Source organism: Mixophyes fleayi, chromosome 6 (genome assembly GCF_038048845.1).
Source record: "Mixophyes fleayi isolate aMixFle1 chromosome 6, aMixFle1.hap1, whole genome shotgun sequence".
In the NCBI taxonomy this organism is placed as follows: Eukaryota; Metazoa; Chordata; class Amphibia; order Anura; family Limnodynastidae; genus Mixophyes; species Mixophyes fleayi.
Window position 1 is genome coordinate 221,273,902 of NC_134407.1, and position 27,439 is coordinate 221,301,340.

Here is a 27,439-nt window from a genome sequence, read left to right on the forward strand (position 1 = left end):
CGGGAATTGAACTTATGACCACAGTGCTTCATTCTTTGGTATGAGTCCAATTGGCTTCATGATATTTTCACTTGCAACTATGAGTGGCACTTTTTTCATTTTTTTCCTGTATCACACACACATATATAATATATATATATATATTTACTTTCAGGAAGCCGCTGTCATGGATTCACTTCCTCCTAAACTGTGCATCTGGTCTATTTACCTAACCCGGATGTTAGAACACAGGCATCATATATTTGCTGCTTGTACAATTCGGGAGACTAGGTAGAACGCAAGCGCTCCCACTTCCAGTTTACGAGGGCATATACAATTTATATTCTGTTCAAATCAATATTTTCCATAATAAAAATAATAGCATCTATAAAAAAATCGCACCCAATATACTGTATACAGCAAAACATAAGAAATATTTTAAAACACTATTAAAAACATATAACAATGTCTGTGTATAAAATTAGAGGCATATATCTCATACAATAGTTTTACAAGAGCCAACTTATGTATGTACCGTACACAAAAAGGGCGATGTTCATACATATACAATAAATTATATATAAAAAATCTTATGAAACTTAAAAAGTAAAAAAAACAGACAAGGAACCATTTAATGAAAATGAGGGACGAAAACTACATTTTAAAAAAATTGATAAAAAAATTGCTAATATAAAACAGGAAATTAGCTGTCCGATAGCCCTCGATAAGACCTGTTGGAGCTACGGTCTTCGTTCAGAAAATCCAGAACATTTATGGCTGTGCTAATCTGTAGTTCCCACACCTCTCCTCCCAAGCTGACGTTACTTTAAAATTCAGGTGTAAAGGATCTGATTTATGTTTGAATGACTTTATTTTTTAATATATCTTATATGTTCTTGAATTCTTATCTGTAATTGGAGTTTACTTTCTCTTAAGTATTGGAATCCACAACCGCATTCCAAGTAGTATATGACCAATATGGTTTGGCAGTTCACCAGACTTTTAATCTTAAATTCTTCCTTTTCATAAGGGATTTGTGATTTGTATTACAGAACTTTTATATGTTGCAATGACTACATTTGTAACATCGCACTTTTTCTCATTTAATGCACTAACCTTCAAATAGAAGTATTTAGTTTAAAATCTACGTTACAAATCTGTTCTCCTTGGAGCTCCCCTCTGCTGCTTGTTTTCTTCCTCCTCGCCAATTCAATTCAGGATGCGGACCTTTCCCCCAGTTGGCCTGGACTACTTCTGTTCTGTTTTCCTCTTCCCTCGTTCTTCTTTTCCCACTTTTGCATTACCCAACCTCATGCTATTCAGCGGTTACTTATTGACTTTAAATGTATGACTTGTCCTCAGTTATATGTTCGGTATGAAAACACAAAAAAATCTACTTTGGGTCCTAATGTATTTGATCTAGTGTGATTTTCTATATTTTATTATTCAATGTATGTATGTATATATATATATATATATATATATATATATATATATATATATATATATATATATATATAAAATCTTAATATCTTTCTTTCTAACAGGTTTACCTAATGATTCTGCAACTGAATCTGAATATCCATCTACTCATATTAAGGAGGAATCAGTCTCATGTGATGGAGGAAACCTCACAGACACTGACATTTATACACCCACAGATCATACACAATATCCATCTACTCATATTAAGGAGGAATCGGTCTCATGTGAAGGAGGAAACCTCACAGACACTGACATTTATACACCCACAGATCATACACAATATATATCTACTCATATTAAGGAGGAATCAGTCTCATGTGATGGAGGAAACCTCACAGACACTGACATTTATAGACCCACAGATCATACACAATATATATCTACTCATATTAAGGAGGAATCGGTCTCATGTGAAGGAGGAAACCTCACAGACACTGACATTTATACACCCACAGATCATACACAATATACATCTACTCATATTAAGGAGGAATCAGTCTCATGTGATGGAGGAAACCTCACAGACACCGACATTTATACACCTAATGATCATACACAATATACATCTACTCATATTAAAGAAGAATTAGACTCTTGTGAAGGAGAAAACCTCACAGACTGTGACATTTATGGAATTTGTTCTAGGTGTGGGAAACTGTTTCCTGACAAAACAGAACTTGTTCAAGCTCATGAAGGTCATAAACAGTATTTATGTTCTGAGTGTGATGCTTGTATTCTAAGGAAATCCGGTCTTGCTGAACATCAAAGAAGTCACGCTGGAGATAAATCATATTCCTGCTCTGAATGTGGGAAATGTTTTATCAGTAACTCACATCTTGTTAGACATCAGAGAGTTCACACAGGGGAAAAACCATATTCTTGTACTGTATGTGACAAATGTTTTAGTGTTAACTCACATCTTGTTATACACCAGAGAAGTCACACTGGAGAGAAACCATATTCTTGCTCTGATTGTGGGAAATGTTTCGTTAGTAGTTCAGGCCTTGTGCAACATCAAAGGATTCACACGGGAGACAAACCGTTTTTTTGTGCTACATGTGAAAAAAGTTTTATCAGTAACGCACATCTTGCTATACATAAAAGAAGTCATACGGGAGAGAAGCCATTTTCTTGCTCTGAATGTGGAAAATGCTTTTCCACAAACTCAAGTTTTCATACACATCAAAGAAGACACAAAGGGGAGAAACCATATTCTTGCTCCGTGTGTGGAAAAGGTTTTGCTAGTAGCTCATGCTTAGGTAAACATCGGAGAAATCACACTGGAGAGAAACCACATTCTTGTTCAGAATGTGGGAAATGTTTTATCAGTAACGCAAATCTTGTTGTACATCACAGAATTCACACAGGTGAGAAACCATTTTCCTGTGTTATATGTGCAAAATGTTTTATCAGTAAGTCAGAGCTGGTTAAACATCAGAGAAGTCACACCGGAGAAAAACCGTATTCTTGTGCTGAATGTGGGAAATGTTTCACCAGTAAATCAGAACTTGTTAACCATCAAAGAATACACACCGGAGAGAAACCATTTTTATGCACTGAATGTGGGAAATGTTTCAGCAATAAATCACGTCTTCTTTTACATCAGAGAAGGCATACTGGGGTGAAGCCATACTCTTGCTCTGAATGTGGGAAATGTTTTAGTGTTAACTCAGATCTTGTCAGACATCAAGTAGTTCACACAGGAGAGAAACCACATCCTTGTGCTGAATGTGGGAAGTGTTTTAGCAGTAACACAGAGCTTTTTAAACATCAAAAAATCCACACAGGGGAGAGACCCTATTCTTGTGTTGAATGTGGAAAGTGTTTTATTTATAAATCCGAGCTTGTCGTACATCAGAGAAGTCATACAGGAGAGAAGCCATACTCGTGCTCTGAGTGTGGGAAATGTTTTTCCACTAGCTCAAGTCTTCGTACACACCAGAGAAGTCACACTGGAGAGAAACCATATCAGTGTTCTGAATGCGGGAAATCTTTCACCAGTAAAGGGAATCTAGATGTACATCAGAGAATTCACACAGGAGAGAAACCATATGTGTGCTCAGATTGTGAGAAATGTTTTACCAGTAAAGGAAATCTTCTTGTACATCAGAGGAATCAGCACAGGAGAGAAACTAAATTCTTGCTCTGAGTATGGAAAATCTTTTGATAAAATGTGCTTAATGTTTGCATGTAGAAATCTATATTGAAAACGGTTTTAATAAAATAAATATAGAGACATGTAATTTAATGGCAGGAGCTTATTCAGTCAGGAATTGTAGAGTTTAATAAAATGTTTACATGTAAAACTGTTTATTTCTGATAACATTTACAATCGTAAACAACACAACTGACATCAACTATTTTGAGAGCGATAGATCATATTTTATTTATTACCTTATGGGTGGTAATAAACACCGGAGTGTGTAAATACAGAATGATTTCCCTTGTTTTATTAGAAACAAACGATGACCGTTACCAATGAGCCAGGCCTAAGACCTAAACTGTGTTATTGAGTCCCATATGTAACAGCCAGAAAAAATTGAAGCTCCAAACTTGCGTCTATGGTAAACTTGGTATGGATGGGATTACAGTGCAGAAGGACCAATCAGAAGTAGAACATATATACAATGTTTATTGTTTTCATCATAAAGTGATAAAAAAAATAAACATAAAAACTGGACACTCACCCCTTATGAGTGGTAGACAAAATGAAAAACTACTGCACACTGGGTGGAGTATATAGTATTTAAATCATAAAGTGTATCACTCTTCTTTAGCAGGTTAGAATTGCACCATTAATTAATTTCAGTGCTGAAAATGTTTTAATTTTGCAAATTTTAACCCTGGAGTGATGCGGACAAGTGGAACTCGTCATCTACATTACTCGCTAAAGTGCTAAGTCCCACTCGTCCTCTGCATTTAAGGGGTTAAGAAACCCTACAGACCGCTTCCCACCATCATCTGCATGTTTTCTGTAGCTGGAATCTTTCCTCCATTAAATATGCGCGTGTATGCGCACAGTCCATTAAAGTCTTTGGGAAATGCCAGTGATAGGGGAAGGTTTTGGATGTCCTCTTTCAAATGACGGTGCCCCTCTTTAATGCCTGCTGATCATTTTGTGATCAAAGGGCATTAAATAAATATGTGACGAGCTCAAAAGTGCTCAGCAACAAAGGGGTTAATGGCTTCTAAGATAGATATTACAATTCCTATTGTTGTCTGCATAATACAATATATATATATATATATATATATACTGTGGTTGGACAATGAATTAGGAACTTTTATTTTTTTATCTCAAAAATCGTGAATACATAGTAAATATAGTCTGATTTATAGTGTATGATGTCAACCTACAACATAGTAGTTTCATTTACGCAGTTTGTTGCCATATTGTACCACCAGGTGGCAGCACAACCTGGCTAAATCATCTTCCCGACGCAAAAGCAGTCGTAAAACTACGCCCAGACAGAACAGACTGCTCGAGAAATTGCAACAGAGAACCGCAAATTGCCAGGAAAACGTGTGATGATGATGTGGAAGGAAGCAAGAGACACTTTGCAGAGGTTGGGCTTAGAGCTTGTCGGCCAGTCAACAAACCAAAGCTGACACCAGCAATGTGGAAAAAATGCCTAGAATGGGTCAACAAATAAAAAATATGTTTATATAAAGTATTAAATAAGTGTATTTGCCATAATTTTATCAACATTTTCAAGAAACTAAAAAATTCCTAATTCTATATCCAACCACTGTCTGTATGTATATATCTACTATATAAATGCCTAGTGGCGTGTGTGGGAAAAAAAAAACCAAGCTGCAGCGCCACCTGCTGGGCAGAGTTATACACTGACCTATATATTTCTTGAGGGAGAAGTGACAGTTGGGAGTGGTTGGTGGTTGCCGGAGGTGACAGTGGGGAGTTTTTAACACCTTAAGTAGCTTGATGAAGGATGTGGCGATGAAGATGAAGGATGAGGTAATGGAGAAAAATGATGAGGTGGTGACATGTGGACAAAACCACGTTAAAAAAGGGCGCTTGTGTCGGGAAGTAACGCTCTTTCCCTGAGGAGGCCTGGGCTAGGCCCAAATGCATGACAAGAACCTTTTTAACACCTTAAGTAGCTTGATTTGACTAGAATGCATGAGTATCATGCCAGGGTTAACTTGTATATATATATATATACACACACATATATCTCTCTCATTGAATCCAGCCCTTTCCCACCTCCCCCCAATACACTGCTCGTTTACCAATCGCTCATACCCACTCGAAAACTAATTCTTAGTCTAAGATTTGTATGCTGCCATAAATGTATAATGACCTCTTCAACCAGTTAATATTGAAGTTAAAATTTTGAATGTAATGTAATGCACATTGAATTGTATTCTCTGTCTTTCCGCGACTTTATGAGTGTAATCCTTCTGCAAAATATCTTATTGTTGGAATTTCAATAAAAACATTCTAAAAAAAGAAAAGAAACGAAAGATCCAGAAATATAATAGAGAGTGTACAAATGAGGCATCTACATATCGGTAATGTTCCTCATAGACTGCACATATATAAAATACATAAAACTATCCAGCATTTCATCTAAACGAAAATCCTTTTGGTGCTTCAAACAACTGGTGTATTAGTTAATGTAGCATAGTTATAATGAGCTTTATTAAGCAAATAAGATGAGGTTACAGTCCCATTAAGGAGGTAGATTTCACCAAAACGTAAACAGCCTGGTAAAGGTGCATAATCAAGTTTAATCTGATGGACCGGACATTTACATCCAATCAAAGCAGAGAAATGAGCCTGTAGCAGAGAATGAATGGTACCAGATACAGAGCTATAATGATTAAAGAGATAGATTGTTTACTTAAATCAGCAATCCCGCATAGAAGATTTTTTTTTTATTCAAATAGCAAGTTAAGTATCTATTAAGCGTGCATCTTCTTTTACGTTATCCTACAAATCATCTCCTTTTCCAAATATCTCGGGCAAACAAAAATGGTTGCCAGACACGGTTCACTACACAGATACACTGCTGTTTAATTTATTATTATTATTACCAGTTATTTATATAGCACCACTAGTTCCGCAGCGCTGTACAGAGAACTCACTCACATCAGCCCCTGCCCCATTGGGGCTTAGAGGCTAAATTCCCTAACACACACAGACAGACAGAGACTAGGGTCAGTTTGTTAGCAGCAGATTAACCTACCAGTATGTTTTTGAAGTGTGGGAGGAAACCGGAGCACCCGGAGGAAACCCACACAAACACGGGGAGAACATACAAACTCCACACAGATAAGGCCATGGTCGGGAATTGAACTGCTAACAAATTGACCCTAGTCTTTCTCTGTCTCTCTCTCTTTCTCTCTCTCTCTGTATGTTAGGGAATTTAGACTGTAAGCTCCAATGGGGCAGGGACTGATGTGAGTTCTCTGTACAGCGCCCTTCGAAATCAGTGGCGCTATATAAATAAATGATGATGATAGCATGTGCCATGTGACTGTGGTTGCCACGGGAGTCCGGAATTATAAATCATTATCAGTCTAAAGAAAAAAACAAAGGAAAATGTTAAATACCAACATATATTTTATAGCAGCTATTATTATATTATTATTATTATTATCCTAGATTTGTAAGACGCCACAGTGCTCCGCAGCGCCATACAGTAGGGAAAACAGGACATACATAAAACAGGGACATACAAGGCAGACAAAATAAACGCAGACATGAAAATAAAGGGTATAGAGAGCTTACATTTTAAGTGGAAGAGGGCGCAGCTGAAAGAAGAGGAGCAAGTGTGGTTTAGAGTGGAGATTGGGACAGCTGTGAGGGTGTATTAGTGTGAATAGTATCATCAGGATAAGGTAAGCTTTAAAAAAGAGATGGTTTTATAGAGATTTGAAGACTGTAGATGGGAAAGCCTGATTGGGCGTGGTAAGGAATACCATAAGTGAGGAGCAGCACGGGAGAAGTCTTGTAGGTGGGAGTGAGAGGTGGTTATCAGAGATGAGAGAAGGTGCAGGTCAGAGGTAGATCTAAGAGGGCGGGAGGGAGAGTATTTTGATATGAGATTTGAGATGTATGAAGGGTTAGTGGTGTTGAGGGCTTTGTAGGTAAGGGTGAGTAATTTGAATTGGATTCTGGGGAACACAGTGTAGGGATTTGCAAAGTGGTGCAGCAGATGTGGAGCGGTGAGGGAGGAAGATCAGTCTTGCAGCAGCATTTAGGATGGATTGAAGTGTGGATATATGGGTGTCAGGAATGCCAGATAGCAGGAGGTTGCAGTAGTCAAGATGGGAGATGATGAGGGAATGGATAAGTGTTTTGGTAGCAAATTGAGTAAGTAAAGGGCGTATTGTGGCAATGTTTTTAAGGTGGAATAAACAGGATCTTAGAGAGTCTGGATGTGAGGAATAAAGCAGAGGGTGGAGCAGGGAACGGCAGGCAAATTTCAGCCCGGGGGGCAAGATTCAACTTTTAATGGAAAGAAAATGCAGGTGGCCTAGTGACCTAGCCCAAGGGAGACCCTGCCCCACAGCCCAGCCTACCCCTGGGGCGGAGTCAAGTGTGACACCAAGGCAACAGGTTTAGGAGACTGAGGAAATTGTGGTGGTTTTGACAGTGATTGAGATTTGAGGGCAGGTGTTGACTCTGGCAGGAGGGGAGATAATAAGCTCTGTTTTGGATATGTTGAGCTTTAGGTAACGTTGGGAGATCCATGTGAGGCTAGCTGAAATACAGTTGGTGTCACTCACCGGACTGTGAGTGCCATTTCTCCTGTGTTCAGGAACCGTGGCTGTCCGCCATCCTGAGGGTCTGCGCATGTGCAGCCCTTATGAAACCTTCAGTACCTGTTGCTTTTAATTAATTGGATGATCAGGCATTCAATCGTGTATTCAGCTCCAGCTGATTCCTGTCTTCTACGATTGTGGTTTCCAGACCACTTCAACTCTCCTGTGTTCATCGTGTCTGCACTCAGCTGATTCCTATCTGCTGCTGCGGCCGGATTCCAGACCGCCTCTACTCTCCTGTGTTCAGCGTGTCTGCTCTCCGCTGCCTCCGTTACTACTGCCGGGTTCCAGACCGTCTCAACTCTCCTGTGTTCATCATGTTTCCAGTTTTACTTACTACTGCTTCCTGAGTATTGCTCCTTTGATTACCGGTTACCTGTCGTGCGCTGCACCAACCTGATTACCGCTTCCATCCTCCAGTGGTCTCTCCTCCTGCCGGCGTTCAGCCGTTCAGGTATCCCTGCACTTCTCCTTGACAGCCTGCTCTCCTGAACCGCGGTATGCATACTTTCCATTGACTTTGCTATTGTGTTGCATATCCGTCTGGACTGTGTTGTGTTCATCTCCGGAGTCTTCCATCTACTGAAGCTATTGTTACTATTGACTTTGTTTCCTATTACCTGGATCTCTATAGTGACTTTGCATACTTCAAGCAGCGCTTGTCAGTTATTATTGTATTGTGGTTATCATCGTGGGATCAAGTTCCGTGTGCCGCCCGTGTATCCTCTGTATTCCATTCATCTCCTCGTGCCCCTCCTCACATATATATAGCAGTGGTACAACTTGCTGAACGCAGTCCACTGACTCCTGTTTCCCATTGGCACCAGTTTTAAGTATCCTCTCACATAAGCAGTGGTACAACTTGCTGTACGCAGACCACTGACTTCCCCGTTACCTACTTGCACCTGGAACCCATTCCTTCACTATAGACAGCGGTACAACTTGCTATACGCAGACCGCTGACTCTCACTACCTCCTCGCTACTCCTGGACATTCCTCCTCACTATAGACAGCGGTACAACTTGCTATACGCAGACCACTGACTCTCACTACCTCCTCTCTACTCCTGGACATTCCTCCTCATTATAGCAGTGGTACAACTTGCTGTATGCAGACCACTGACTCTCACTACCTCCTCTCTACTCCTGGACATTCCTCCTCACTATAGCAGTGGTACAACTTGCTGTACGCAGACCACTGACTCTCCTCACGTTTACTTGTCCATCTGGTTCCTCGTGTTCATACATCTAAGTCACTACCAGTTGCTGCTAGTCATAGACTTTCCTTGAGCATTCTCTCACCATCTGCTGATTCTCCTGTTCCGTTGTCACCCTGCTACCAGAGGACCATAGTACCAGCTATATTACTCTGGTAAGTCCATCATCTGGTGATATCCTGGGCAAAGACTCCTAGTGCCCGTGACAGTTAGGTTACACAAGATAGTACAGGAGGGGAGAGGTCAGGGGAAGAGATATAGATTTGGGTGTCATCAGCGTAGAGGTGGTATTGGAGGCCGCATGAGTGAATTAGTGCCCCAAGAGAAAAGGTGTATAATGAAAAAAGTAAAGGACCAAAAACAGAGCCTTTTAATACCCCTAAAAGTTAGTGGTAGTGAAGGGGAGGATGTGCCAGAAGTAGAAACACTAAAGGAGCGTTTCGTGAACCAGGAAAGAATTGTGTCACGAAGGACAATGGAGTGAAGGGTGTGTAGGAGAAGAGGGTGATCAACAGTGTCAAAAGTAGCAGACAGGTCCATGAGTATGAGTATGGGGAAATGTCCCTTAGACTTTGAAGTAAGTAGATTATCAATCACTTTTGTGAGAGCAGTTTCAGTGGAACGTTAGGGACAGAAGCCTGAATGGCTTATTCCAAAATGGCTGCCTCTACAAAGCGTAGGCTGTGACTGTACATTCTATTTTTTATTGATTTAACAATAGACACAATAGAACAATCAGCATTTTAAAAATGATTAATTATCACAATTAGCATCATGTCTAATTTTAAAGGAAAGCACTACATATTTTAAGGGGTAACTCCATCTAAAAAGTAAACATTTCGTTTTGGTTGAAATTATGTGGAAAAAAAGTAAAGTCATTCATGAGCCCAACTCACCTGCAGCAGTAAAGTCAAGCAACGAAGTTGCCTATTATCACAACATTCTGATGGCCAGGAACAGTCAATAAATTATTTGCCATTACAGCATAAGGAATTAGCATTGTACATCAAACGCGGAATAAAATAGATATATGTAGACATGCACATTTCTTTGGCAAAGTAACGTATGTTCGTATGTTTGAACGAACATTTAAAAGGCAATATATATTGAGTGAAGTCTCTAATAATAACATATATTACATTTAAAGTAAATGTTAAGATGTTCTTTGTCTTTGAAAGTAAAAAGCCTGCTTAAAACCAAGAAGCTACAAGATACACCCCAGGCAACCTGTGCGATGATTATCCTCCTTTATCAAGATAGAAAACCTTTTACACTTCAATTGTTTAGTATTTTATATCAGTCCCTGCCCTAGTAGAGCTACTGTAGAACAACAACGCATTCTATGCTTAGACTTGTAGTTACACAACAGTTAATGAGCCACAGGTTGCCTATCATTCATATATATCATTGTAACCAGTTTTAATTAGATTGTTTTGTCCAATAAAAAATATTACAAATAGCTACAGTGATATATGCTAAAAAAAACACACTTGGGGGAAATGTATTAAGCATCGATTTCTGCAAGTTGCCAGATATCGGTGACTTTGCAGGGGAAATTTAAAGCGACAACGGGTTTCAAGGAAAAAATTTGCCTTGAAAGCGATGGAACCGGATTTTGTTATAGAGGTTTTAATTTTCACTTATACTCTATCCTGATGGTTTAAATGACTCTATAGATCTAAATATTAGTCCACAACATTGTTTTTATACACCGTTTATTGTATCTTGTGAAGTGTAACCTGCATAATGAATGCACCCTCATTACTAAATGTGTACTTGTTCCCCGCTTGTAACTTGGAGTGTGGTTTAGTTTCTTATTTGTTATTATTTCATTCCTAGTTGTTTTTTTATACAATTGTTATTTATTTTATTTATTTTTATTACCATTTGTCAGACTTCAAATACATCTCTTTATTAGATTCTTGAACATTTTTTATCCTGTTTATATTGAGAAACCACAGTTAATGGACTTAATGATAAGTAAGTTTCCTTAAGTGCATTTTTGTATCCTAGACCTCGCCACTCGTTCAATCATATTGATGTCTCTGGAGCTTAGGCCCCTAGCATAGGATTCCAAGACTACCAAAGGGGTGACTGAGATTAAGGTGTACCAAAATATAAGCTCTACTCACTGTTAAAATAATTTGGGGAGCAAATAGGGTATGTCACATGGGGTAGAATTTTCTAAATAACTCTGGTGGCTTGTGGGTAAAAAAATCAGCAAAATCGGAGTGTCTGAGACAGATTACGGGAGATGTTCTGCAGACACAACTGGGGAAAGGGGCAATCTCTATGTGACAAGGAAGATCGGGATGAGGAATGACAAAGATATTGACAAGATATTGACAAGTCCACTGATACAAAGGACACAATACATCATAATGTCCCAGTCATCAGTTAGGAAATGGAGTGGAGGGGGGACTAAGGTGGCAACTCGTTGCTTGTGAAAACAATTTGTCGATGTGTTTCTGACAATACTTTTTACAATCCCTGAGGCCTATCGAGTGAGTGTGCACCAGAATATCAGTATGGTAAAAAAGTTGAAGTGAAGGGGGGTACAGAAGACCAGAATAAGTAGAGGATGTACACTTGCAAAACTAAGGAGAAGAGTCTTAAGTTGCTTCAGGTCGTCGCCTGAGAGCATGAGAAATGGAGACGGTCAGGACCATGTCACATAGATGGATAGGCTGTCACTTTGTGATCTGACGCAGCCGACAGCGGTCAAAGCTGTTAAAGAAAATAAAGTATTGAGTTTGTTCAAATGTCCTTCCCGCTGTAGTTCCATTTACTTTTTATTCCTTTGCAGGCTGCTTCTACTTACCTTTTTTTTCTGTCTACGGAGCCTTTCCTTTCCATGTTATTTTATTTCTATTTTCCAAATTGATTTTATTTTAATGTTTTGTTTTTCCATTTTTGCTATTATGATTTATATTTGTAATATGTATTATTGTGTTGTTATTTATTATATGTTCTACAATATTAGATTGTCTTTATTTATCTATTTGTATTTGCATTTTTTTTTAATGTTATGTTTGGGCACGGACAAATGGTCATGTTTCCTCCATCAGATGTTCCAAGAAATTCCAAATTCGGGAACCTTACAGTGAATCCTTTTAATTTCTTTGAATTACATTCACACAGGTTCAAAATGCGCCTATTTAACTGCTCCAAAGAGCCTGGCTGGCCCGAGCTGGAGGAAAGACAGCGCACAGGGCAAGTTTTGGGCGGATGAGGGTGGAGAGTGGGCAGAAGGAGGAAGACATGAGGTGGAACGGGCAGGGAAATAGCTTTGTGTTCCCAGAATCTCTTGCAAACTGGAAATTACGAGACCTTTTCCCATTCAGACACACATTTCCACAACAACCGGGAAAATTGAGGAGCAATTACAGCATTCCTGCAAATTCTATAGGGCTGTATACAACACAAACATTAAAACACTATAACACGGTCAATAATAAACATCAAACTGTAACTATATTTTGTCTTTCCGCATACATCAGTCATAACTTTTCAGGCTCTTTGTGTCTTTCACATACGTCACATTTTTTGGCTAAACTACGTCCCCGATTGATGTCTGTAACTCTCTAAAATGTCACAATGCGGAGTCTAAACTTTCTCACTTCCAATGTGTACTCCTACAATCAGGAATACCTATACCTAGATGTACAACGTAAAGTGGAGACGGTTCATACAGTAGAGCTTGTGCTTATTCTTCTTGCTGACCTCATCTTTTCTATTGGTCTGTTATGTCCAGGTGAGCACTGAGTGCTTGTATTCATGTGCCTGGTGTAATGCAGCACAGTCTGTCCTCTAAGAGAGCATAGTAACAATAACACTCCTGTTCTTGGGAGTATTGCTGTAGGCAGCCTAATGATGGAGCAATGTCTATAGTGTAGGTTGTAGGTGGTTTTACAGATGGAACATTGGCTGTAGATAGTATGGGGGGGGGGCACCATCTACAGGGGGGCAGTAAGATTGTAGGTAGTTTACTGAGGGAGTAATGTCTGTATGCAGTATGCTGATGGAGCAATATATATAAGTAGTATAGGGGGAAGTACCGTCTGTAGATAATTTAGTGATAGGTTAGTGATGGAGTAATTTATGTAGATGGTATAGGTTATAGATGGAGTACTGTCTGTAGACAGCTTAGTGATAGGTTATTGATGCAGTATTGTCTGTATAGATTATTATTGATGCAGTAATGTCTGTAGATAGTATATGGGGAGCACTGTCTGTAGATAGTATATGGGGAGCACTGTCTGTAGATAGTATAGGGGGAGCACTGTCTGTAGATAGTATAGGGGGAGCACTGTCTGTAGATAACTCAGTAATGGAGTAATATCTGTAGATAGATTATTATTGATGCAGTAATGTCTGTAGATAGTATAGGGGGAATTACAGTCTGTGGATATCTTAGTGATGGAGGAATATCTGTGGATAGTATAAAGGATACTGTGTGGACCATGGAATGGAAACTGTATGGAGGCAACCCAACAAATCATTATGGACCACAGAACCCGGAAGTACAGGTGGACCGCAGACCCCGGAAGTACTGGTGGAACGCAGAGCCCGGAAGTGACATATAATACTCTGTCGGGTAATCAGTTGTAACGTACAACCAGGAAGCCGTGTACAGGTGACCCCGGAAGTGATAGATGGCAGCTAGTGACTTCCTGTCTGTGTGTGAGTGAGAGCGAGAAAGTGCTGCAGGTGAGTTGGGCTCATGAATATTAATTGTAATAAATATTCATAGAGGTGGCTGCAGGCTGTCATGTGACTTTGTCTATAATATATAGGGGGGGTGGGGGGTTATTCCCTATTACTGGCTGTAATCTGGTACTATGTATAATACCTGACCCAGCACCAGGTGCTGTGTGTAATACCTGACCCAGCACCAGGTCCTGTGTGTAATACCTGTTCCAGCACCAGGTCCTGTGTATAATACCTGACCCAGCGCCATGTCCTGTGTGTAATACCTGACCCAGCGCCAGGTCCTGTGTGTAATACCTGACCCAGCACCAGGTCCTGTGTATAATACCTGACCCAGCACCATGTCCTGTGTATAATACCTGACCCAGCACCAGGTCCTGTGTATAATACCTGACCCAGCACCAGGTCCTGTGTGTAATACCTGACCCAGCACCAGGTCCTGTGTATAATACCTGACCCAGCACCAGGTCCTGTGTATAATACCTGACCCAGCACCAGGTCTTGTGTATAATACCTGACCCATCACCAGGTCCTGTGTATAATACCTGACCCAGCACCAGGTGCTGTGTGTAATACCTGACCCAGCACCAGGTCCTGTGTGTAATACCTGACCCAGCACCAGGTCCTGTGTGTAATACCTGTTCCAGCACCAGGTCCTGTGTATAATACCTGACCCAGCGCCATGTCCTGTGTGTAATACCTGACCCAGCGCCAGGTCCTGTGTGTAATACCTGACCCAGCACCAGGTCCTGTGTATAATATCTGATCCAGCACCAGGTCCTGTGTATAATACCTGACCCAGCACCAGGTCCTGTGTATAATACCTGACCCAGCACCAGGTCTTGTGTATAATACCTGACCCAGCACCAGGTCCTGTGTATAATACCTGACCCAGCACCAGGTCCTGTGTATAATACCTGACCCAGCACCAGGTCCTGTGTGTAATACCTGACCCAGCACCAGGTCCTGTGTATAATACCTGACCCAGCATCAGGTCCTGTGTATAATACCTGACCCAGCACCAGGTCCTGTGTATAATTCCTGACCCAGCACCAGGTCCTGTGTATAATACCTGACCCAGCACCAGGTCCTGTGTGTAATACCTGACCCAGCACCAGGTCCTGTGTGTAATACCTGACCCAGGACCAGGTCCTGTGTGTAATACCTGACCCAGCACCAGGTCCTGTGTGTAATACCTGACCCAGCACCAGGTCCTGTGTGTAATACCTGACCCAGCACCAGGTCCTGTGTGTAATACCTGACCCAGCACCAGGTCCTGTGTATAATACCTGACCCAGCACCAGGTCCTGTGTGTAATACCTGACCCAGCACCAGGTCCTGTGTGTAATACCTGACCCAACGCCAGTTGATGAGAGGGGGCCAATGGAACTGTATTTGATCTCCCCTCTCATCAACATTGGAGAAATCAGTGTAGCCTGGATCTAAAAGCAGATGTTATGCAGTCATTGTTGGATGCAGGTTAAACTGTACCTGTCAGTGCTGGCAGGCAGCTGATATCTGAGATAGATCTTCCTTGCAGCTCCCTGACCTGTACACATAGAATTATTTTATGATGTCATTCCTTCAATGTCACAGGATTTCCTGCGATCAATATGGGAGCGTCCACTTCTCCACTGAGCTGTACCTAGCGCTCACGATGAGCACTATGTACAGTAATTGGGTTGTCGCTATGCCACTAAAAGCACCCGAAATATTATCTTACAGCAGATTAATAGTAGGTTAATGAAGAAAACGGGTAGATCCAACCACTATGACTGAGGCAACATGTGAATGCCAGGATTGTGTATCATCCCATATCAGTTAACCATTAAGTTACGAATGAGGTGGATCAGAGGTCTTTTCCGGTACTTTTCACTGAATATATCGAACACTGAGGGTCTCTTCACTTAGTCCCTGAAGCATTAACATATAGTACAAAGTGATGGCGCTGGGGCTTAAATTGTGGCTTGAATGTAATAATACAATAAAACAAACTATAATCTAAAGTTTCCTGAACCCCAGACCCATCATGCACAAGGAGCAATGTGTGACAGGAAATAACAGAGGAAAACAATCTCTTTTCAGATCTAATATGAGTCTGAGGAGTGAATATAGACAAACAGTGGTCATCCCTAGAATGTACCATGTGTAGACATAAGTTATGTCCATCAATAGAGGACATTGAACAGGAAGCAGATAACACATGTATAACCATATGATAGCTTTATGAGATATCAGCTGAGTTTTGTTTTTTTTTACAAGTGAACAGCCTGGAATTGGGGGGTTTTGCCATCAAACGTAAACGCTATTTTTAAGTACTGGGTATATTGAGTTCTTGTGAGTGATATCCTTGAGTCGGTGGTTTGCTGAAGAATATTTGTGTATTTCTGAACCTCGTTAGTCAGCATCTACGGTGATGGCACCAAATTAAATGTTTTTATGTCTGATAGTATCACAGTCTTTATATGTGAAGAGCTTGATATTAAAGAGCAATGATGGAAACCATGAGGAGGAATTAAAGTTGCATACTAAAGGTCCTCTCTACTGAATACAGAATAGTTATTTTCATGTCCCAATTGGGCTATAAAAAGTTCCTTTGGGATAACCTACCAGTGTTTTCCCTCCACGAGAGATGACCTCACAACTCAACTCTGATTGTTTCTGCACAGTTGGATTTCCTGGTCATCTCCATTATAGGCCAGTTGTTTGTGTTACCTGGATTACCTCATGTCTGGTCCTGGTGCCACTCTCCGATAGGCCCATTGTTGGAGTAGCCTGGGATTACCTCACGTCCAGCACTAGCACTGCTGTATGATGGGCCAGGAGTTGTAGTTGAGACTTCCTTCCTCCGGTTTTTACTTTAGTGACTCTCCGATACTCTTTACATTTCATCTACGAAAGGAGATTTCAATTTTAATCTCACTGATTTGGCTGGAGGGAGTCAACTAACACTAGATGATACCACAAATGCTTCCCCACTCTGCTCAGGAGATGAACAGGATTTGCAGCTAACACAGACCACACCTTCCACAACAGCTCTATAATCTACCATTGCTTCAGTAGAGCGCTTTTTAACTTCAGAGTTATGGCTCCTATTTCTAATTCGTTTTTAAATTGACATAACTCTGCAAAGTCTATATGGAATAAGTGTATTTCCGATTCCCTGTTGTTAGGTGTTACAATTCTTTTTTCAATTCCCCCTTATTTCCAAGTTGATTGAGCTGAAAAAGGCAAGGAGAAGCTGATCTAAAAGTCCTTAATGGATCATCTGAGGTTGGACAAGAACAGTCATGTGACTGAGAGAATATTAAATCTCACTCTGGAAATCATTTACCTGCTGACTGGAGAGGTGAGGATTCTGGGGCTCTCACAGTGACATTACTTTTATCTCTAGTAATAAAACAGGGACGTGACTGGAGAGGTGAGGGATTCTGGGGATGTTACAGTGACATCACTCTTATCTCTCTTAATAAACCAGACAGGAGAGGGGTGTCTGGGAATGTGTATTGTGAAATTTATTAATGTCTCTCTCAAAATACAGGATTACACAGTAGTGAACAAGTCATCTGGTGAGGTCATGACCCCTGGCATATTTCCCAGTTTGCCAGGGGGATGGAGCAGAACCCAGGACCCCATCACGGTGCCTCCACCTCACTCAGTGATACATGAGAGAGACAATGACCAGAAGATCCTGGAACTCACCAACAAGATCATTCAGCTGGTGACTGGGGAGGTGAGTGCTGGGAATGGGACAACAGAGTGTATTGTTGGATGATGACTGAGTCATTGCGTGTGTGAGGATGTCACTGTCTATTTCTCCATTAATGCAGGAGTGGGAGTATTTAAAAGGACACAAGGGTCAGTGCAAGGACGTGATGATGGAGAATCGCCGGCCCCTCCCATCACTGGGTAAGCATAGATTTAAGCATGGTTGTGTTGTTGTATAGTAAATGCATTTATTTATACGGCACCACAACATTCTGCAGTGCCAGAAAGTCGGTAAAACAAACCATATAAAAACAAATCATACATAGACACAGAACAAATTATGTCAATGGAGAGTGTGCAGACATAAGATAGAGGGTAGCTCATTAGAGCCTACATTATAGAGAGAAAAGGTAATGCTAAGACAATAGGATCTAGAGGGACTGGACTGTATGGTAGCTGGTAGTGCGTAGAGAGAGTAGTATCTGGTGGGGTTGGGACAGGCTGTAGTAAGGAGGTGGGTTTTGAGAGTGATTGATGTTTTGAGGAGAGTCTGGTCAGGTGAGGTAGGTAGTTCCATAAGTTGGTAGGATTCCTGGAGAAGTCTTGGAGGCAGGCATGGTGGTTATCAAAGAGGAAGCAAGGTGCAGATCAATGGTAGATCTAAAAGGTCTTGGGGAGAGTGCCTCATGATGAGATCACAGATGTATGAAGGGGAGATGTTGGTAAGAGCTTTGAAGGTAAGGGTAAGTAGCATTAATTGCATTCTGGATGACATGGGGAGCCAGTGTATGGATTTGCAGCGGAATGACGAGAGAGGAGGATCAGCATCTAGGACGGATTGGTGCAGGGATAGATGGATGAGGAAAAGGACAGATAGGAGGAGGTTGCGAGAGATAATGAGAGAATGGATGAAGGTTTTGGTAGAGAGAAAAGAGCATATTCTGGCAATGTTTTGAAGGAGGAGACGACATTACAATGCAAGGGACTGGATGTTTGTAGTGAAGTTAAGGGTGGGGTCGAGTTACATTAAAGGCGGCGGGCATGAGAGACTGAGGAGAGCATGTTGTCAATGGCAAGTAAGGTTAGAAGGTGATTAGAGGGTGGTTAATGACACTGGGGAAGTGCAGATGATAAGCTCAGTTTTGGATATATTGAGTATTAAGTAGTTTTAGAACATCTATGTAGAGATAGCAAGCAGGACACACAAAGATAAAAAAAGAAGAGAGATCAGAGGAGCAGAGGTGGATTTCAGTGTTGTTTGCATAGAGGTGGTAGTGGTGTCCAAAGGAGTATATTAGTTCACAGAGTAAAGAGGCATCAAGAGAGAAAAGCAGAGTGCCAAGAACAGGGCCCTAAGCATCCATTGCAATAGATGAGAAGTGTTGTTCACTCGGAAAGACCAAATGATGAAGTAAGCGAGAGGAGTTTAGAGGCGGCAGGCAGTGTTGGTAGTGTTGTCAATGGGGATGTTGACATCTCCAAAAATGAGAGTGGGTGTGTCTACATCGGAAGAGCCAGGCTACAAAGTTGTCAAGAAATTGAAAGACTGGGTGTGGGGAGCCGAAATTTGACTGTGACATAAACGTGTTTCAGAGAAGAGATGGATGGTATGAACCAAAGAAGGGGTGGGAGAGTTCCAGGGGAATGACTATAAAATTGCAGCAAGGGATTGCTGGGTTGGAGAAGATGTTGCCAGCAGACAGGCGGAGGATAGGAGGTGGGTGAGGAAGAGGACCAGGGAAGGTGATATGTGGCTGTGAGGGATGTTCCAGAATGTGTAGACTGTAGAGAGAGAAGGATGGAGGGAACAGAGCATTTTGAAGGTACAGACAGACCAGAAGGGATGTAATGTGGGTAATTAATGAAGAAATGGGTTGAGCTGAGATGTTGGAGAGGGGGAAGGTGGGGAAGTACTACTGGGGTTGTGGGGTAATGTGTGCATAGAGGGGTTGTGACATAGAAGGAAGTTATGTGGTATTAGAGAGAAGAAAATAGGGAACAAAATAGAGGGATTGGATAGCGATAGATGAATCCGGCAGTCCAGGGCAGTCTAGAAAGGTAAATTTCTACACAAGATTGACAGGAGCAACTATACATAATCAAGGGAAAGTGTAAAGCTTATTAGTATATTAAGATGAATTACAGAACATGTACACCTAGGAGAGGGGGTGTGCAGGAGGGATAATATTTGAACATGATGTCACAAAGAGCACCAAAAGTAAAGGTATAGTAAACAGAGGCGAAGTAAAGGTATAGTAAACAGAGGCGATAGCACCTGTAGTCACTGTCAGGTTTCTGAGAAAATGGGAGATCTGTGCTTCCCAATGTAAATCTGTATGCAGCCAAGGGAAAATGTGAAGGGGAATGGTCCCAAACCCCTTATGGTTCTAGATTGAGGGGTTTTCCGGTGCAGTGGATGGGTAGGGCGAGAAAGAGGGGTAGGGGAATAGGAGGGGGTAACAAATAATAAATATCAGAGAGGTGGTATAATAGGTGTATTGTAAAGATGGTACAATAACAGTAACTGTCATGTTTATGTATATAGCTAAAAGATGCACTTACAGTATCACAAGACAAATAGAGCATGTATCAGGTTAACCCTTGACGTTCCCCTGCTACTTGTTTTGGATTTCGTGTGTCTCAGGCCATTCAGTGAACATTCAATATTCCACCTGTCACTGCAATTGGGTTTCTGTGATCCATCTCGGGACCCTTGGAACTAGCTGTGGCAGGGGTGAAGTGGAAACTAGGAGGTCGAATGAAGGTCTTGCTCATAGAAGGAGGAACTGCTCTATTTGTGTTTATCAGATCAGGAGGAGGAATGCGGGACTGGACGGCACACTGGAATAAGCGACTGGAATCTGGAACTGATGGACTGGAACCTGGATGTAGGAACAGCGAGACTGAACCCACAACCAGAAACTCCGTACCCCCAAGGGTCCAGAAACTCAGAAAATTGAAGAGTATCATACCAAACCCGGGACTGGGAAGGCTCAGAACTGAGGCAGCGGATATTTAGGGGTCAATACCTCCTGGATTGGATAAGCCAGTAACTGGCCCCGGGCAATTCAGAACTCAGAACCTGCGTTGAGCCTGGAACTGGAAGCCCGTACCCAGAGACACAGAGATGGTTCCAGAAGTTGGAATACTCATAGCAGGAACCTATTACTCCAAATAGCCAGTAGGTGAGTCAGAAGAATAGGCTGAAGACAGCTGGATCAACCCAAAGGGTTAATGGCTGAAGTCTGTACAGCAGCAGGCACAATGAAGCAGAGGGAGCTAATTGGTGGACAAAGTCAGGTGCTCAGAATAGGCAGGATATAGAAAAATGTCTCACCCAAAATGGCAGCCTCCAGTGCAGCAGACAGAAGTCACGCTTAGTCCCAGGATTTGGAATTCTGCATCCTGCCTGGAGGGTGGTGCATGTTGATATGATACCGCCGAGTGGCGTAAATAGGGCTAAGACCACCGATTCTTGACACGATTCCCATTCCAGGGTATATAAATAGGGAAATCACAGGTGTCCCAATCAAGGTAAATGACATAGGTCAACGTCACCGTAATCCACAAGATTTAAAGCCATTTACAAACGAGTATACATAAAAACATATACAAAACACATTGCAAGTAAAGCTAAGACCATGAGGATCAACAAAAATTGTACCATTGAGAGTGAATATGAGTGAGAAGCCCTTTTACTTATGGATAGATTTCAACAAAAAGGATATCATCCATCCGTCTTTGGAGACGTGCGAATACTTTTACCTTGAGTGTAGATAAGGTAAGACCTTTGCTGAAACCATCCTGAAGTAGGTCACGGATCTGTGGAATAGAACTTAGTCACACAATGTGATATATTTCCCTCAAATTTTGTAATGAATTATTGAAAAGTTCTTTTTTTCCTGCTTGTAAAAGTGTGTTGATCACTTGCTCTGAGGTTCCCTTATGCCTGAGTAGCTCTCACTCGATTTTCATGCCTCTAAAGATAACCACTCTGGATTTGGATAAAGAATTGGTCCTTGGTGTAGGCCAAAGGGGCAGGGGCCATGGTTGCTCTTGGAGCACCTCCCGGGCTCTAGTAAAACCACAGATGCTGTGGCCCAAACAGATGTATTGCTGTCACTTCTGCCTTCTCTTTTCTGGTCTTTTTTAGAATGCAGGTAATAAGTGAAAATTAATTGAAGACATAACCCAGGTGGTTTTATTTGAAGGTGAAAGTGCGGAACTGCTTTCATTTCTTTTTTTTTTTTTTTGTTCAATTTTTTATTGAGGTATAAAATATCACATATACAATTGAATGCATTATGAATAAATACATATTTTCACAATTCTCATACAATTAAATAAGTCACCAACATCCCTTGTTTCCTCTTCCCCAATAACCCATCCTATCCAGGACCTAACTATTAGAACGTGGAGATAAAATAATCGGAGGGTCTGCTGAAACCATTCTTAACCCGTACCACTCAGTATTGTGGAAACTATTCCAAAGTTGTGTTCGTATAGTATGAGGTAAGAGAGTTATAAAGCTCTCCCATGTGCCAAAGATCTGCTTTACTCTAACCTCTTTCTGCAAAGACGTTTTTATCCAGTCCATTCGGAATATGTGATAGAGCTTTTCTTTATAAAGGGAAAACATGGGAGGCGAATCCTGGGCCCAGACCTGGAGTATGCTCTTCCTGGCCGCAGCAGAAACTGCTAATAGTAGTTTTTTGCATCCTTTACTAACTTTACAAGTACTTGGAAGTATTCCGAATATCGCCCATTCCGGAGACAGAGGTGCATAATTTACCAGGTGTGTGTTAGAGAATCTCCAAATCTGGGTCCAGAATCGTTTAATTGGGGGACACTCCCAAAAACAGTGTGTCAAATCCGCTCTTGGAGACCCACATTTCGGACAACAGTGTGATTCTGATAGACCTATCTGAAATCGACGAGATGGAGACAGATATGCCCTATGATAGATATTTAGGAACATTTCTGTGTAGGTCATGGCCGGTAATATTTTAATGGAATTGGTCAGTGCCTTTAAAAGAACCTCTGGTGTCAGGTGAGGAAATTGTTCCTCCCACAATGAAAGGCCAGTTTTAGAATGGTTATAGTCAAATTGGGTACGTAATAGGGAATAATGCTGTGAGATGGCTTGACGGGTCAGGGGAGGTCTCGAAAGCATAGCCTCCAAGGGATTATCCCAATCCTCCGGAGAGATTTTACTCAGTACTGTATTAATGTAATGTTGGCATTGAAATATTGCTAGATGATAAGGGGCTAGTTGTGGATAAGTAGAGCTTATTTGAGTATAGGTCATAGGTTTTCGCGTATTTGCATCAATTAATGATCTTATCTTAGTAATTCCTAATTTCGCCCAGTTAGTAAATGGAAAGGAAGCTGATCCGTCCTGAAAGTTAGGGTTGTTTAATAATGGGAGGTTCATTGAAATATAAGGGCTTAAATGGTATATGTGGCAAAGCCTATGCCAAAGTTTACGCACAGTATACAAGATTGGATTATTTATAGTTTGAATTGGAAGATCTTTTTCATGTAGATGAATAAAGGCTAATAAGCTAAGGTTAGGAATGAAATTCTGATCTAATGTAGTATTAGTATAAGTATCCGTGTTATGCAACCAGTCTTTAAGGTGTCGCAATTGGGCCGCTTGGTTATATTTGGTAGCATTTGGTAAATTCAGCCCTCCTCTAATTTTTGACTGTTGTAATTTGATCAACCCAATACGCGGTTTTTTGGAATTCCAGATAAAACGTCTAAATTCTGTATCCAATTTCATTGCATCTGATCTAGTCAATAATAAGGGTAAAACTTGTAATGGATACAATAGTTTAGGAAATATGATCATTTTAATTATGTTTATTCTACCTCCATAAGAGAGGCAGAGATGTTTCCAACCTTTCATCTCATGTTCCACTACATTTATCACCCTAGAGATATTAAGGTTATATAGAGAGTGAATATCTCTTGGTAGTTGGATGCCCAGGTATGGCATGGCCGACCTTGCCCATGTAATGGGAATATCCCTTGCCCATGTTGGGACTATGACACCCTTTCCCAGATACATAGCAGTAGATTTTTCAAAATTGACAGAGAACCCCGAGACAGAACCAAACTCCACTATTCGGTCCATTAGAGATCTAAGAGAGACTTCCGGATTAGATATGTAGATCATTACATCATCAGCAAAAGCTGTAATTTTGATTTCCTGATCTCCAATCCTTATTCCCTCCAACTGCGTCCAATTTTGCAAGACTCTGAGCATAGGGTCCAATACCAAATTAAAGAGTAATGGAGAAAGTGGACACCCCTGGCGAGTGCCTCTATACATTTCCAGTGGGGAACCTGTGATACCATTGACCAATAGAGATGTTTTAGGAGAGGTGTAAAGAAAGGCTACAAGTGCTCTAAAATCAGTGTCAAAACGCCTGCATGAAAGAATTTCCTTCAAAAAAGGCCATGCAACAGAATCAAAGGCCTTTTGGGCATCTAGACTAAGGATCATGTTTGAGGTGGATGCCACATCTGAGGCCACAATCGCTGAAATGGCTGTCCTAATACCTTTGACCGAGTGGCGTCCTGCTACAAATCCCAACTGATGAGATGTTAACAACCCAGGAAGGATACCTTGTAAGCGGTCTGCCATGATTTTTGCTAAAAGTTTGTAATCTGTGTTTAAAAGAGTGATAGGGCGATAAGACCCCTCCATCATAGGATCCTTACCTGGTTTAGGGATAAGGACTGTATGGGCCACATTGAACGATGGGTATACAGGACGTTCCCTATGTATTTTTGAAAACAAATCTGCTAAAATATGAGCCAGATCTCCTTCAAGGACCTTATAATACTCTGCTGTAAAGCCATCTGGGCCTGGTGTTTTATTAAGTTTCAAATGTTTGATTACAATCTCTACATCTCGGGAAGTAATATCTTTTGCCATAGCTTCACTCTGTTCTGGCGTTAGTGAAGGCAATTTGGCCTCAGTCAAAAGTTTGGACATTAGTTGGGGATTTGGTGTAGAGCCCTTATATAAGGTTGAGTAATAAGTTTGGAAGGTTTCTAATATCTCTTCCGACTTGGTAAGAATCTTAGAAGAATTATGGGCTTTAAGGGCAACTATATGACTTTTACGTTTCTGAGGTTTGGTTATGTTTGCAAGTAATTTGCCAGCTTTATTTCCCCATCTAAAGAATTTATTTTTTGAAAAATCAATTTGTTGTTTTGCTTGGGAAGTCAAAAAACTCTCCAAGAGTTGTCTCGCCTCACGATAAGTAGACCATGACATATCCGACTGATCAGAAGCAAATTTAGCATATGCCTCAGCCGATAATTTGCTCAAATTATCATAAATTTCCCTAGCCTTCTTACGATGTCTAGACACATACGCAATTATGTGTCCCCTCATAACTGCCTTTGAAGCGTCCCAGAAAAGAATTTTGTCATCCCATTGGTCAATGTTATCATCTAGGTATTCAGCCCATCTGTGTCTTAGAAATTGTTGAAAGTGGTCTGAATTGTATAGGTAAGTAGGAAATCTCCAATGTCTAGGTCTCTGTCTCAAGCTCGGATTCTGGATCGCAAGAGAGATCATTGCATGGTCCGAAATAATTATGTCAGCAATGTCTGCCCTACGAACCCACGGCATTAGGGTGTCCGTGACTAACAAGTAGTCTATTCTTGAAAAAGATCTATGTACACTAGAGTAGAAGGAATAGGATCTATCTGTTGGATTTAGGAGGCGCCACGGATCAACCATGCCACACCTGGACATCAGGCCAAAAAAACACTCAGGGTCCCTTGGACTAGTTGTAGAAGATGCATTTGACCTATCGTACTTTGGATCAATAACGGAGTTAAAGTCGCCTGCTATCACAAGGTTAGGGGTGTCGCGTTGTAGGACTAATTGAATTAGAGACTGGTAGAAATCACGTTGTGATCCATTGGGGGCATAAATATTCAAGAAGGTATATTTTTCATCATTGATTTGTAGAGAAAGTAGTAGATACCGACCCTCAGGGTCTATGACTGTATCTAGAACTGTGTATTGGAGGTGTCTAGCTATTATTATAGCCACGCCTCTGGTTTTTGTTTTATATGAGGCCGAAATGCAATCTCCAATCCAGCTTCCCCGCAGGATATAACCATCATCCTTTCTCCAGTGTGTTTCTTGAAGAAACGCTATATCGATATGAGCTCTTTTAAGGTAAGGACTTTTTTACGCTTAATAGGAGAATTAAGCCCACCCACATTCCAAGATGATAAATTGAGGGTCTGCTGAGTATTAGGCCCATGGGAATCCAGCTGTGTAGGCTGCATTCCTAACCAATACCCACGGTGGGGCAATTAGTCAAACCAAAGGTGTGCAGGGTGAGATTGCAGACCAACCCCCCCAAAACCATCAATAAGTAAACTTGACCGAGACCATGGGATTCACCACCCCACATTTGTAAACTGAGACATTGGATATTTAACCATTTTGTGAAATATGAGAACAAAACATATAATGCATTATATTTTCTATACCTCAAACTTTTTCTTAACATTTTCCTAACCAAATTTTGCGTGTGATCCCTGGGAGTGTTACCAGAGATCACAGAATATTCAACAATAAACATTTGTAACATAACTAAATATATACGCATATACATGTGTGTACATATAGAGAGAGTTTACATTAACAACATAAGCAAGAATCACAGTCACTATGTGATTTATCAGCCTTTTAACATCTTGTTATCTAAATCTAGACTGCTATACCATTCAAGTCGGTGCATTAGAAGGTGAGCGATTTCCAGCTGTGACCTTGAATGCGGAGTAGGCACTTGAAAATGACTCTTTGCCATCTCCGGAGTTTCAAAAAGTAATGTACGGCCATTCTCCACCACTCTGAGCTTAGCTGGGTACATAAGAGCAAAACTTTTATTATTACCAGCCAAGAATTTGCAAATTGGTGCAAACTCTTTTCTCTTCTGTGACAACTTAGCTGAATAATCCTGGAATATTAGTATTCTGTGACCCTCGATCTCCAATTGTTTCTTTCTCCTAAATGCTAACAATATTTTCTCCTTATCTTTGAAGTCTAAAAATCTAACCAAAACAGGTCGAGATCTAGCTGAATTACCCTCCCTAATTGAACCCAGACGGTGGGCTCGTTCTATTTGTAAGTTGTCTATTTCGTCATGTAAATTGAGAGCAACTATTAGGTCTTGACTAAGGTAAGAGGATAAGTCAGGCCCTTTCACCGATTCTGGAATACAAATAAACCTAAGGTTATTTCTTCGACTACGGTTTTCCAGATCATCAATTTTTTCTTGCATTTGTGACCATCTGCGCGAATCTTGTTCAGATCCGTTTTGCAAGGCTAGAACATTATCCTCCACATCGCTGGTACGTTGTTCCAGCGTGTTAATTCTAGCCGTGTTTTCTGTTATTTTGGCAATAGCCGCATCGAAGGTATCTTGAATAGCTCCGAATTTTTTGTCTATGATAGGAAGGAGGATATTTAGAATAGTTTGAGCCGTATCTGTACTTGCAGTATTTGTG

The 27,439-nt window shown here is 40.9% G+C and overlaps 1 protein-coding gene across 1 annotated transcript in view; it reads left to right on the top strand.

Annotated features, from left to right (window-relative positions):
* Positions 1–27,439, top strand: part of LOC142095500 (uncharacterized) — a 66,767-nt gene that overhangs the window by 5,770 nt on the left and 33,558 nt on the right. The window contains 3 exon segments of the mRNA XM_075178445.1: positions 1,527–3,610; positions 17,724–17,915; positions 18,013–18,091. Of these exon segments, the coding sequence (XP_075034546.1) occupies positions 1,527–3,610; positions 17,724–17,915; positions 18,013–18,091 (2,355 nt within the window).